This window comes from Oncorhynchus mykiss, chromosome 5, assembly GCF_057628025.1.
Source record: "Oncorhynchus mykiss isolate SJ-2025 chromosome 5, ASM5762802v1, whole genome shotgun sequence".
Taxonomy (NCBI): Eukaryota; Metazoa; Chordata; class Actinopteri; order Salmoniformes; family Salmonidae; genus Oncorhynchus; species Oncorhynchus mykiss.
Window position 1 is genome coordinate 28734157 of NC_143026.1, and position 13098 is coordinate 28747254.

At 42.3% G+C, this 13098-nt stretch overlaps 1 protein-coding gene across 1 annotated transcript; it reads right to left on the bottom strand.

Moving 5' to 3' along the window:
* Nucleotides 1–335: 335 nt before the first annotated feature.
* ndr1 (nodal-related 1) lies at nt 336–2268 on the bottom strand. Its single transcript, XM_021602332.3, has 3 exons — nt 1974–2268; nt 673–1439; nt 336–514 (listed from the first exon to the last, which is right to left on the bottom strand). Exons 1-3 carry the CDS (start codon nt 2266–2268, stop codon nt 362–364), a joined length of 1215 nt encoding a protein of 404 aa, XP_021458007.2. The 3' UTR covers nt 336–361.
* Between the last annotated feature and the right edge of the window lie 10830 nt (nt 2269–13098).

Consider the following 13098-nt stretch of genomic DNA (forward strand, 5'->3'; position numbering starts at 1 on the left):
GACAATGGCAACTTAAATTTGTCTCTATTGTCTCAATCAAGAGTCCTTATGCATAGTACATGTATGCAGTCAGGAGATCTCAGTTTAAAATCCTTTTGAGTGATTCTCTTGATCCTTTTCAGTGCTTGTGTTCAGAGTCTGCTTCAGTGTCCATCACATCCATATAGTTTAGCATGGCTGAAGGCAGCAGCTGCCCTACTAGAATAGCCATGAACTTTGAGTCTACACTCACAGAGTGAGCACACACATTTGCACCTCGACTGTCTTTGTGAGGCCTGTAGGCCAAGCAGAAACTGGTACAGAGTGATGTTCTCTGGGAAGGAAAGTGCCTATGGGGTGCTCATGTTGGCAGACACGCTGATCAGTGGCAGCCACACTCGTCCACCACCATGCCCTGAAAGTGCTGCATCAGCACCTCGCTGTTTTCGTAATACAACATGGACAGAGGGGCCAGGCGGGTGGGCACACAGGACGGGCACGGGACCCGGTCTGAGCGGTGAAGCTTCAGTAGACTCTGGAAAGAGAAGAAAAAGACATGTTAGTACAAGTGAACTCACACACAAACAGGAAATCATGCAATATTGTAATGGGAAACAAATCAATGGCACTATTTTAAATCTATTTCAAACATGTACATTTTCAGCAGTGATAATGTAATGTTGGTAGTCTTACCTGCATGTAAGCATGGTTGGTGGGGGTGACGGTCTCGTCCACTGGGGTAGGGCAGCTGCCCTCACAGCGGTAGGCGTTATAGCGCTTGGGGTAAAGAATCCACTCGCTCCAGCCTATCTGGTCAAAGTCCACCCACATGTCTACCTTCTTGCACAGCGGGCCCTTCCTCTCCTCCGTGTGGGCCATGCCAGGGGCCACCCCAGCCACTCCTGCTCTCTGGTGAAGCCTGTGCCTCTTCCTGCGCCGGGCTCCCTTTCCTCCCTCTACGCTGACAGCAGGGCCAGCTCCAGCTCGCTCCCGGTCCAGAGTGACGTACTTGGAATGTTCAGCGGTGCGGATGAGGGTGGGGGCCCTCTTCTTTGTCTGGTGCTTGGAGAAGACCACCATCATGACCCGGTCGGCTGTGGGGTGCAGGACACTCTCCAGACCCTTCTCTCTCTCTGCCCTTCCCTCTTCATGGCCAGGTGCAGAGCCTCCCTGGTGCAGCCAGTAGTAGCGGAGCAGGGTGGTGACGTTGAACACCCTCCAGTTGGATGTGGCAGTCAGGGAGCTGGGCTCTGCCCTCAGGCATCCCAGGAAGAGGCTCTCTGGGCATGGCGGGCTGGAGCAGCGGCCACTCTGGGAGTGGTACAAGTCCACAGTGACATGCTCAGAGGCAGAGAAGGTAGGCAGACGGATTCGCAGCTCGGAGCGCTTGATGTTGTCACTTGCAGAGATGGAGGATGCATCAAAGGTGACAGACCACCTCCCACCGCTCTGATGACAACCTGGAGAGATAACATAGAAAATATTTGAGCAAAGCAGACAGCAGACACAGATTATGAAAGTGTGCAAGCATGTCTCTCACCTCTGTGACTATCAGACTGTCCCATTCATTAAATCAATCACAGATAGTGTAAATTATTTTATTGTTGCCCACAGACAGCTTTCACACGCCATCTTTTGACATGCAATGAGCAGTTAGTAAAGTAGAATGTTGTTACTGTCGCATTGTGTATTGCTCCGTTCCTGACACACTTCTGACAGCCTGGGTCTAGTACGCGCTAAAGTGCCATAGCCTAGAGGCTCTTCACAATACGCATTGTATAAGGTTCCCATGCTAAAAAAAATTGCGAAGCACATAGGCGCAAAGTAATCCAAACGCGCTCTAGTAGCCTAAACATCACTCTTTATTGAATAAATGTAACTGAGAGTGAATTCGATTATTATAATGAACTAATGGTTAAAACATTACATTGCGTTTAATTAGTGTGCCCAATTGAATTGGTGCTTAAAAAGTGTTGCAAAATAAAGATACTCACTTTTGGCTACCAGACTGAGTACAGAGTCAGAATCGTGAAGACCGGAGATGTCCTCACTCTTGGTCGGGGCGGCGCTGACAGATGGCGGCGCCCTGAGTGTGTCTCCCTCCAGCAGAATCCGGTAGAGCTGCATCATGTAGAGTGGGAACCTGCTGGAGTGATGAACATGGTCCCTGTGACCTCCACTACTTCTGTGGAAGAAAGCCTCACGGTTCCCAGGGATATTCTCCGCTCCAACCACAGAGCACAAATCCACCAGAAGCACAGAAAATATAGCCTGGGTGAGTCCTTCCATAATTCGAAGTTAGTTAATCCAAGGTAGTATTCTCCTGTAAATCCAAATCAGTAAAGCTCTTGTGCTGAGACAGACAGGTGGGATAGAGCTCCTTCTCCCAGTTTGTCCAGTTGAGAACACCTCAGGTGAAATCAGCTGTCCGCTGGAGTAAGAACTATTATAACAACCCCGTGTCTTTCTTTGCATATTCTGTCATGCCACGGGTTTTTGAAGTGACGGCGTGATCAGCCGGAGAACAGACAGCTCAAAGGGTTAAAACTGTCCATGTGGTTGTGTATCGAAACCAACGGCTCTTTTGAGTGGGTAACGTGAAAACTTGAATACTTCTGCGTTGAGTGTTGTAAATTAGAGATCTCTCTGATAAGGAACCGCGACATTAAATTAAACAGATTAGAAATTGAACATTGCACTTTGATTAATGGGGACTAAACAACACGCGAGTTAATCACTCCATGCCACTTTTTTTTAGATGACGCGTCATAAAATAAAGTAATCTCTTTTTCACTGAGTTAGGAAATCGAGAAAACTGACAACAATTTACCCAACTTCTCTTTACGAAAATAAAATGTCAGGGCACAGAGTTATGGCCTACACTAGGCGTACAATACGATAGGCTAATTATAACCACAGTATTTATAACCTATTTTATCCCATCACAGATAAAATTGTATGGTCCTCGCATGACAATAAGACTGATCAGTGTTATCAACATTATAATCTGACTTTCACTGTAGCTTTCAGTTTTTCTTGCACGTTACAATGAAATGCGAGTGACAAAATGTAATTGGTCTATTTATTTTAGTAGGCTAGGTCTATTTAGTCTCATTGTGTTAGGTTATCTCTTGGCGCTTATCTTTATAGGCCTAGATGTGATTTGGCTATATGATTGATTCTCTCTGAAGAGGTACTACTAGCCTTACCACTCGTTTGGGGATTCGTTAGGCCGGAGCAAGGAGTCTGGGTAGCTAGGCAACTAGGCTATAGGGATCTACATTGACTGTACAGAAATCTTCATAGACCCTATCTAGCCTACTTATTTCTTAGATTAATCTGAAGAACGACACAACAAAGTATGCGAACTATTTGATGAAAAAAGGTGTGTAAGAACGATGGATGATATTTGGCCGGGCTTGCAATTTTATGTGCTTTCAAAAGATCTTCAAAAGATGCTTGAACTCGCCGACCATAAAAATAAATAAATCATTACGTAATTGCAACAACACTATGGTATATGCTAATTGTGCAGCGCTGATTGGGAAAAAACAACAATTAATTCAATAGCTGGTTAGGCTACATTTTATTTGTACTTAGTTTATTCAAAATGTATGCATTTCATGGATATAATGTCACCTTTAAAAATTATGTTTTATCCTTAACGTTTGGCATATAGTCCTGATAAAAAAAAATCATTAAAATTACAAATACATTTTTTATAGTTTATCTTGTGTTGGACTATATTTAATCAATGATCAAATCAACAATCTGCAATATGTGCTACTGTTCAGTGGACAATAAAAACTATTATTCATGGTCAATAAAAACAAATTCTAGGCCTAATTGTGATACAGGTATAGACGAGCCAAGGATACTTAATATGAGCTCAATAAATCATGGTAAATCAGTTTTGTGAGTTGTATGGTGAGAGGCTATTCTTTCACCCATAGGCCCACCTCACACACAGGCAGGCATACATGTAAACTACACCTTGATCTGAACGATTGTGGCATCTGATCCATCTATTATCAGATCTATCCAGCAGGGGGCAATGTGTGGCTATGAGTCAACAACAATCTAATGAGCAGTCAGCCACAGCCTGTATGTGTATTACTGCAGTCTGTGTGTGATGTTCTGTAATTTTGCACTCTTTTCTCCATAAACTGAAATCACAGTTCAGTTCATATTGGAATCGGGCTCGTGCGGTGGAGGAGCTCTTTGTTGGCTACACTCAACCTTGTCTCAGGGTAGTAGGTTGGTGGTTTTCTGCATATCCCTCTAGTGTTGGGGGGGGCTGTGCATTGGCAAAGTGGGTAGGGTTATATCCTGCCTGGTTGGCCCTTTCGAGGGTATCATCGGATGGGGCCACAGTGTCTCCCGACCCCTTCTGTCTCAGCCTCCAGTATCTATGCTGCAATAGTGTGTCGGGGGTCTAGAGTCAGTCTGTTATATCTGGTGTAATTCTCCTATCTTATCCGGTGTCCTGTGTGAATTTAAGTATGCTCCCTCTAATTCTCTCTCCCTCTCTCGGAGGACCTGAGCCCTAGGACCATGCCTCAGGATTACCTGGCCTGATGACTCCTTGCTGTCCCCAGTCCACCTGGTCGTGCTACTGTTCCAGTTTCAACTGTTCTGCCTGCGGCTATGGAATCCTGACCTGTTCACCGGACGTGCTACCTTGACCCAGACCTGCTGTTTTCTACTCTCACTCTCTACCGCACCTGCTTTCTCGAAACCTGAATGCTTGGCTATGAAAAGCCAACTGACATTTACTCCTGAGGTGCTGACCTGTTACACCCTACCACCACTGTTCGTCGGGGCATGGCCTCTACAAGGTGTCACGAGTTCCACAGGGATGCTGGTACATTTTCACTCTAATGCTTCCCACAGTTGTGTCAAGTTGCCTGGATGTCCTTTTGTTAGTTGACCATTCTTGATACACACAGGAAACTGTTGAGCATGAACACCCAGCGGCGTTGCAGTTCTTGACACAAACCGGTGCGCCTGGCACCTACTACCATACCCCGTTCAAAGGCACTTAAATATTTTGTCTTACCCATTCACCCTCTGAATGGCACCGCATACACAATTCGTGTCTCAATTGTCTCAAGGCTTAAAAATCCTTCTTTAACCTGTCTCCTCCCATTTATTTACCCTGATTGAAGTGTATTTAACAAGTGACATCAATAAGGGATCATGGCTTTAACCTGGATTCACCTGGTCAGTCTATGTCATGGAAAAAGCAGGTGTTCCTAATGTTTTGTACGCTCAGTGTATCATATTCATTACTATAATTAATTGTTCCTCTAGTGAATAACTGAGCTAATAAATATCACTAGGTGCCCCACTGTCACAGTTCTGTAGTGAGCTGAGATTACAGAGCTGAGACATGTTCACTACATGTACGTCCTCAACCCCAGAGAACAAACCCACTGGGCACACCACTTCATTTCAACATGGAGAATTGGGTAATATTTGGTTGGTACGTTGAATGAGATTACAACCTATTTTCACACACTCAAAAATAGTCAAAAGTTAGTTGAATTCCCAATGTGTTATCACTATGCTTTCAACTATCTAAAAAGCAAAAACAAATTCCAATAAAAAATGTGTCACGCCCTGACCTTAGAGATCCTTTTTATGTCTCTATTTGGTTTAGTCAGGGTGTGATTTGGGGTGGGTATTCTATGTTCTTTCATTCTATTATTTGTATTTCTATGTTTTGGCCTGGTAGGGTTTTCAATCAGGGACAGCTGTCTATCGTTGTCTCTGATTGGGAACCATACTTAGGCAGCCCTTTGACCCACCTGTCTTTGTGGGTAGTTAACTTTGTTTGTGGCACATAGCCCTTAAGTGACACGGTTGTTTTGTATTGTTTTTGTAGGTGTCATTTCTAATAAAAAGGAATATGTACGCTAACCACGCTGCACCTTGGTCCTCTTCTTCAGATGCCTGTGACACTGTCTGATTTTTGGTTTAGTTGTCACCTAAATGTGATATCACTGCACTTTCAACAATTTAAAAACACAACAATGTCAAAATCTGAATATAATGTTAGATATTTTGTTTATTTATACAATTGAATGTGTTATCACTGTGGTTCATCTAATAGCACAACCAAATGATCTGGATTGCAATTGAGATAATTTAGGTACAAGTGGTCAATGCCGTTTGAGATTCTACAAAGATTATTATAGCATTTGTGAAGATCTCCACAGACCCGCGACATTTGCAAGCTATGTTGAAAATGCACACTTTCAATGATTACATAAGACATTTATTGTTACAGTAACCTCAATGTGGCCAGGGATGTGTTACTCATTTGAAAGTTGAGTAAATACTGTTACATTAGTTTGTCAGATAGCCTTAACTTTAGGCGGACAGATAAATATCTAAAGCGAAGCAGGACGGGGCTTGGTTAAAAACCTGGATGGGAGACCAAAGAGTAGCTGTAGAAAGTTCAACTCTCCAGTCGGAGGTGCTGCCCTGCCTACTGTTTTTTTCTCATAGTGGATATTCCGTTGAAGATCTGACATTGTTTCAAAAGTACAAATTCAACATATTTTATACAAGGTTCGTCAATGTTGAAAATTGCTTACCATGGTGACATAATCCTGTCGTGTCACCATCAAAACAACAGTTTACATTGATGACTTTTATCAAATCCAATATATTTTCCATGTCACAATATATTGACAAATTACATTGAAACAACATTGATTTAACCAGTTTGTGCCCAGTGGGAAGTATCTTTCTTTGCCTCAGAAAAGTTCTCTGTATGCAGTTTGCAAGCAGAGTTCTGCAAGCTTTGCGAGACTCCCAGAAATGTTTCTGAAAGTTTTCTGAACTATTCCAGTCTTGTTAGTCCTGCCAATTGCCTTTACTTTTAATGAGTCAACAACCTTTTACGGCATCACCCATAATCCACAGCCCCCAGGCTGTACAATTTGCATTTATATTGATGCAAGGAATATGATGATTGTAGCAGTAGCATAGCTGATAGTGTCTGCAGTCTTGCCAAAGTCTGATAAGTGGTGTTTGGAGTGTCTTGGAGCTTCTTGGGGACACTGGTTGGAATCAAAACATGTTTTTCTCTCTTGTTGATCTATTTGGAGGGCTTTTGATGAAAATCTCATGGCCATTAGAGCAACCACGATCAGCCATGTGCTTAGTGTATCTCTTTCTAGACGGGCTAACAATGTTCTGAACAAACTAGTCTGACATGAGTCATGTTATGCCAATCTCGTTTATGCTTAACTTAGTCATATCCAGGCCCCCAGATATTAAATTATATGATGGTATGTCCGCATATCTGTGACATCACAGACTTTTTCACGAGACAGAGTAGTCAATACCATCTCGTCTCATTCATTTAATTTGTATTTTTTTCAAAGTGAGTAAGTTCAAATAAATTATTCCAACCAACCCTGCTTGGTGATCATTTATATTGGCTGTGTATTTATAGGAAAGGTTCCCAATAATAGACGAGGGGTCTATTGTAATTGTCCAGGTGGGTTGGACCTAGAGAGCAGAGACAGTTCAGAGAAAACACAGCGGGACTGTGTAAATCTCAAGGAGGAAATTGCAGGGAAAGGATATGTGTTAGAAACACTGTTTCACAGGAAATAGGTGTTTTTCTCTTTCAGTACATCCTGATTCATAGGGACCATCAGTATTGGTAAAAACAAGTATTTGACAGATGGTATTGTAAGGGAACTGTATAATTTCTTTGTATTCTTTTTAAATATATATTTCAAATTCAAAACAGATGAAAATGAATCATGTCTTTGTATATCATGCTGCTCTCCAAACTACTGCTGGTTAGAAGTTGATCCATAGTGGATCTATGGTAAAGCAGTCATATCTGTGCAGAGACGTTCTAATCTCCCTGGCACTGTCTGTATCAGGTCAGTCAAGATCATCACATGGATCATTAATACCTGCATTAAACAATGTTCTGATCTGGAGCCACAAGTTCCAGTGATATAGCCAAGCGGAGCAGGGGCACCTTAAGACCTGTCAACTCCTGATGAATTTGCTGCTGGGAAGGACTGGCCTGAGAGATACAGTGCCTTGCGAAAGTATTCGGCCCCCTTGAACTTTGCGACCGTTTGCCACATTTCAGGCTTCAAACATAAAGGTATAAAACTGTATTTTTTTGAGAAGAATCAACAACAAGTGGGACACAATCATGAAGTGGAACGACATTTATTGGATATTTCAAACTTTTTTAACAAATCAAAAACTGAAAAATTGGGCGTGCAAAATTATTCAGCCCCCTTAAGTTAATACTTTGTAGCGCCACCTTTTGCTGCGATTACAGCTGTAAGTCGCTTGGGGTATGTCTCTATCAGTTTTGCACATCGAGAGACTGACATTTTTTTCCCATTCCTCCTTGCAAAACAGCTCGAGCTCAGTGAGGTTGGATGGAGAGCATTTGTGAACAGCAGTTTTCAGTTCTTTCCACAGATTCTCGATTGGATTCAGGTCTGGACTTTGACTTGGCCATTCTAACACCTGGATATGTTTATTTTTGAACCATTCCATTGTAGATTTTGCTTTATGTTTTGGATCATTGTCTTGTTGGAAGACAAATCTCCGTCCCAGTCTCAGGTCTTTTGCAGACTCCATCAGGTTTTCTTCCAGAATGGTCCTGTATTTGGCTCCATCCATCTTCCCATCAATTTTAACCATCTTCCCTGTCCCTGCTGAAGAAAAGCAGGCCCAAACCATGATGCTGCCACCACCATGTTTGACAGTGGGGATGGTGTGTTCAGCTGTGTTGCTTTTACACCAAACATAACATTTTGCATTGTTGCCAAAAAGTTAAATTTTGGTTTCATCTGACCAGAGCACCTTCTTCCACATGTTTGGTGTGTCTCCCAGGTGGCTTGTGGCAAACTTTAAACAACACTTTTTATGGATATCTTTAAGAAATGGCTTTCTTCTTGCCACTCTTCCATAAAGGCCAGATTTGTGCAATATACGACTGATTGTTGTCCTATGGACAGAGTCTCCCACCTCAGCTGTAGATCTCTGCAGTTCATCCAGAGTGATCATGGGCCTCTTTGCTGCATCTCTGATCAGTCTTCTCCTTGCATGAGCTGAAAGTTTAGAGGGACGGCCAGGTCTTGGTAGATTTGCAGTGGTCTGATACTCCTTCCATTTCAATATTATCTCTTGCACAGTGCTCCTTGGGATGTTTAAAGCTTGGGAAATCTTTTTGTATCCAAATCCTTTGCTGCACTGAAAGTAAAGGGGCTGAATAATTTTGCACGCCCAATTTTTCAGTTTTTGATTTGTTAAAAAAGTTTGAAATATCCAATAAATGTCGTTCCACTTCATGATTGTGTCCCACTTGTTGTTGATTCTTCACAAAAAAATACAGTTTGATATCTTTATGTTTGAAGCCTGAAATGTGGCAAAAGGTCACAAAGTTCAAGGGGGCCGAATACTTTCGCAAGGCACTGTAGCTGCCTCTGATATTGCCTGTCACTGCGACCATGAGAGGGTCCTCTCTCACACCCTGGGGCACTCAGGCTGCCATCTGAGGGGACACTGTTGGAATGGTTGTTTATGAGAGGGATTTTGAGAACTGTAAGATTTGATGACATTTGATAAGGTCAAATTGTGTTGGTGCATCTTTTTGGACTTGTATGTGCAAGAATGTGGTCAGGTGCACATTAGTTTGTATTGTTGGGTTCTGAGAATATGAAAATATACCTATTCATGTCACTGATGGAGTGCTAAGGTTTAGAGGGTCTACACCAGAAGTTAAAGGTTCTAGGAGGAAGGTATATAGACTGTGCAACTGAGCTTGGAATGTGTTGAGTGCAGGGAAGCGATTACATGTGGCAGAAATTGATAAGGGGAGAGAGCCATGGATTAGTGATGGAGGGGGGTTGAGGTTAATGGAGAAAGAGAAGTTTATGGCCCATATCACTAGTGTCCTGCAGTAAAGAACACTGTTTGTACAGATGGGTAGGAGGAGACTCAGCCTAGGAGAAAGGGTTAAACATCAGTGCTTGTGTGAAATGTATTTTGTCTGAATCCAGCTGTATCGACCCTTTGGGAAGAATTAAACTTGGTCAAGCTTTTCTAGTGTCCGTGAGTAATTTACTCTGAAAATTAAAACCCAACAGTATGTACAGTTGAAGTCGGAAGTTTACATACACTTAGGTTGTAGTCATTAAAACTAGTTTTTCCAACCACTCCACAAATTTCTTGTTTACAAACTATAGTTTGGCAAGTTGGTTAGGACATCTACTTTCTGCATGACAAGTAATTTTACCAACAATTGTTACAGACAGATTGTTACAGACATTTATAATTCACTGTATCACAATTCCAGTGGGTCAGAAGTTTACATACACTAAGTTGACTGTGCCTTTAAACAGCTTTGAAAATTCCAGAAAATATGTCATGGCTTTAGAAGCTTCTGATAGGCTAATTGATGTCAATTGGAGGTGTACCTGTGGATGTTTTTAAACGCCTACCTGCAAACTCAGTGCCTCTTAGCTTGACATCATGGGAAAATCAAAAGAAATCAGCCAAGACCTCACAAAACAAATTGTAGACCTCCACAAGTCTGGTTCATCCAATTTCCAAACGCCTGAAGGTACCACGTTCATCTGTACAAACAATAGTACGCAAGTATAAACACCTTGGGACCACGCAGCCATCATACCACTCAGGAAGGAGACACGTTCTGTCTGCTAGAGATGAACGTACTTTGGTGCGAAAAGTGCAATCAATCCCAGAACAACAGCAAAGGACCTTGTGAAGATGCTGGAGGAAACAGGTACAAAGTATCTATATCCACAGTTAAACAAGTCCTACATTGACATAACCTGAAAGGCCGCTCAGCAAGGAAGAAGGCGTTGCTCCAAAACCGCCATAAAAAAAAGAGACTACGGTTTACAACTGCACATGGGGACAAAGATCATACTTTTTGAAGAAATGTCCTCTGGTCTGATGAAACAAAATAAGAACTGTTTGGCCATAATGACCATCGTTATGCTTGGAGGAAAAAGGGGGAGGCTTGCAAGCCGAAGAACTCCATCCCAACCGTGAAGCATGGGACTGGCAGAATCATGTTATGGGGTGCCTAGCTGCAGGAGGGACTGGTGCACTTCACAAAATAGATGGCATCATGAGGCAGGAAAATGATGTGGATATATTGAAAGAACATCTCAAGACATCAGTCAGGAAGTTAACGCTTGGTTGCAAATGGGTTTTCTAAATGGACAATGACCCAAAGCAAACTTCCAAAGTTGTGGCAAAATGGCTTCAGGACAACACAGTCAAGGTACTGGAGTGGCCATCACAAAGCCCTGACCTCAATCCTATAGAACATTTGTGGGCAGAACTGAAAAAGCATGTGCGAGCAAGAAGGCCTACAAACCTGACTCAGTTACACCCAAGTTAAACCATTTAAAGGCAATGCTACCAAATACTATTTGAGTGTATGTAAACTTCTGACCCACCAGGAATGTGATGAAAGAAATTAAACCTGAAATAAATAATTCTCTACTATTATTCTAACATTTCATATTCTTAAAATAAAGTGGTGATCCTTACAGGGAATTTTTACTAGGATTAAATATCAGGACTTGTGAAAAACTGAGTTTAAATGTATTTGGCTAAGGTGTATGTAAACTTCAGGCTTCAACTGTATGTGTGCGTCTCAGCTGTAGGTCTCACTCCAGTAGATTTTAATCTCTCACACTGAACCTTGATCTGACCACAACTGCCCACCCCTCCAGCACCACTGCAACACCCCTGGGCCCTCCTCTCTTTGCTTGTCAAAGTGATGGACATCCCTAAACATACACACTTTCAGCAAAACAGCTAACATGACTGCATCAGGCCAGCTGACCCTGGACAACCACACACCCATTATGGTTTAGCTCAACATCCACTTGATAATGCTTTCTCTCTCTTGTAGTATGGGTCTGATTGACATAATGGGAGCACACTCCCATGTGTCTGTGTTTTCAGACTCTTTTTAATGGCAGTTTGCAATGCAGACAGTACGGTATAGTCACCCTGGTAAACAAGCACCCCCACACCCTGGGATTCCCTCTTTGAATCTCTTTGATCTGACTTTCTAGTTGTAAGAGCTCTCATAATATGAGTCCTATCTGATTCCTGATTCTCAGCAGCACCTTTTGTAGATATCTCTCATTGAGATTTGAATCACTAGAGATGTTTGCCAATGGGTCGCTGTGCGCTGCACTGTGTTGTATGGACCAGAAAATATTAGTGATTTGATTTGGAAGATCTTCATTTACTTTATTTCCTATTCATCCACACCTGAGAATTTAGCTGATCTCCTACTATTTGTTTTGGGAGATGTAATGTCTGTTAAGGTGTCTTTCCTGTTGAATCTATGATGAAGAGCTCTGTGAGACTGTGTTAGGTTCATGTAACAGAGAGAACTGGTGGCTGACAGTGATACATGCATTTTCAAGACATCGCCATGGGAGACAGATGAACATGAATAAAAATGTCAGCGCTATGACATTTACGATGATGAGGATAGAGGATCTCACCTCTTCTACTCATCTATTTTTCAGTCGCTCAAAAAGGGAAAAAGATTTGTGACCTCCGAACTAGGAACTTCACAAGCCAAGGTTGAAAAAGATTGTTTGCTGTCAGTTGAAAAGGGGTCCGTGATGCGTATGTCTAGAAGTGTTGTTGAAAGTTTTTCTGTGTATGTCAATCTGGGTTATGTCTCAAGAGAGGTCAGTTGCACATTATTTTGAGGTTAGGCAAGGTACCCAATTTCAGTGCATTTATGGTGTAGACAAAGGCATGGTGTAGTTTTTGAAACACAAAAGATACACTATATATACGAAAGTATGTAGACACCCCTTCAAATTAGTGGATTCAGCTATTTCAGTCACACATTGCTGACAGGTGTATAAAATTGAGCACACAGCCATGCAATCTTCATAGACAAACATTGGTAGTAGAATGGCCTTCCTGAACAGCTCAGTGACTTTCAACGTGGCACCGTCATAGAATACCACCTTTCTAACAAGTCAGATCATCAAATTTCTTCATGCTAGATCTGCCACAGTCAACTGTAAGTGTTGTTATTGTGAAGTGGAA

What these genes read in the sequence shown, in the direction of transcription:
- ndr1 (XM_021602332.3), bottom strand. Translation starts at nt 2,268, where the DNA reads ATGGAAGGACTCACCCAGGCTATATTTTCTGTGCTTCTGGTGGATTTG. An exon ending in ACTCAGTCTGGTAGCCAAAA is followed by an intron (nt 1,440 to 1,973) that starts GTGAGTATCTTT and finishes TTATCTCTCCAG; the next exon opens with GTTGTCATCAGAGCGGTGGG. An exon ending in CCAACCATGCTTACATGCAG is followed by an intron (nt 515 to 672) that starts GTAAGACTACCA and finishes TTCTCTTTCCAG; the next exon opens with AGTCTACTGAAGCTTCACCG.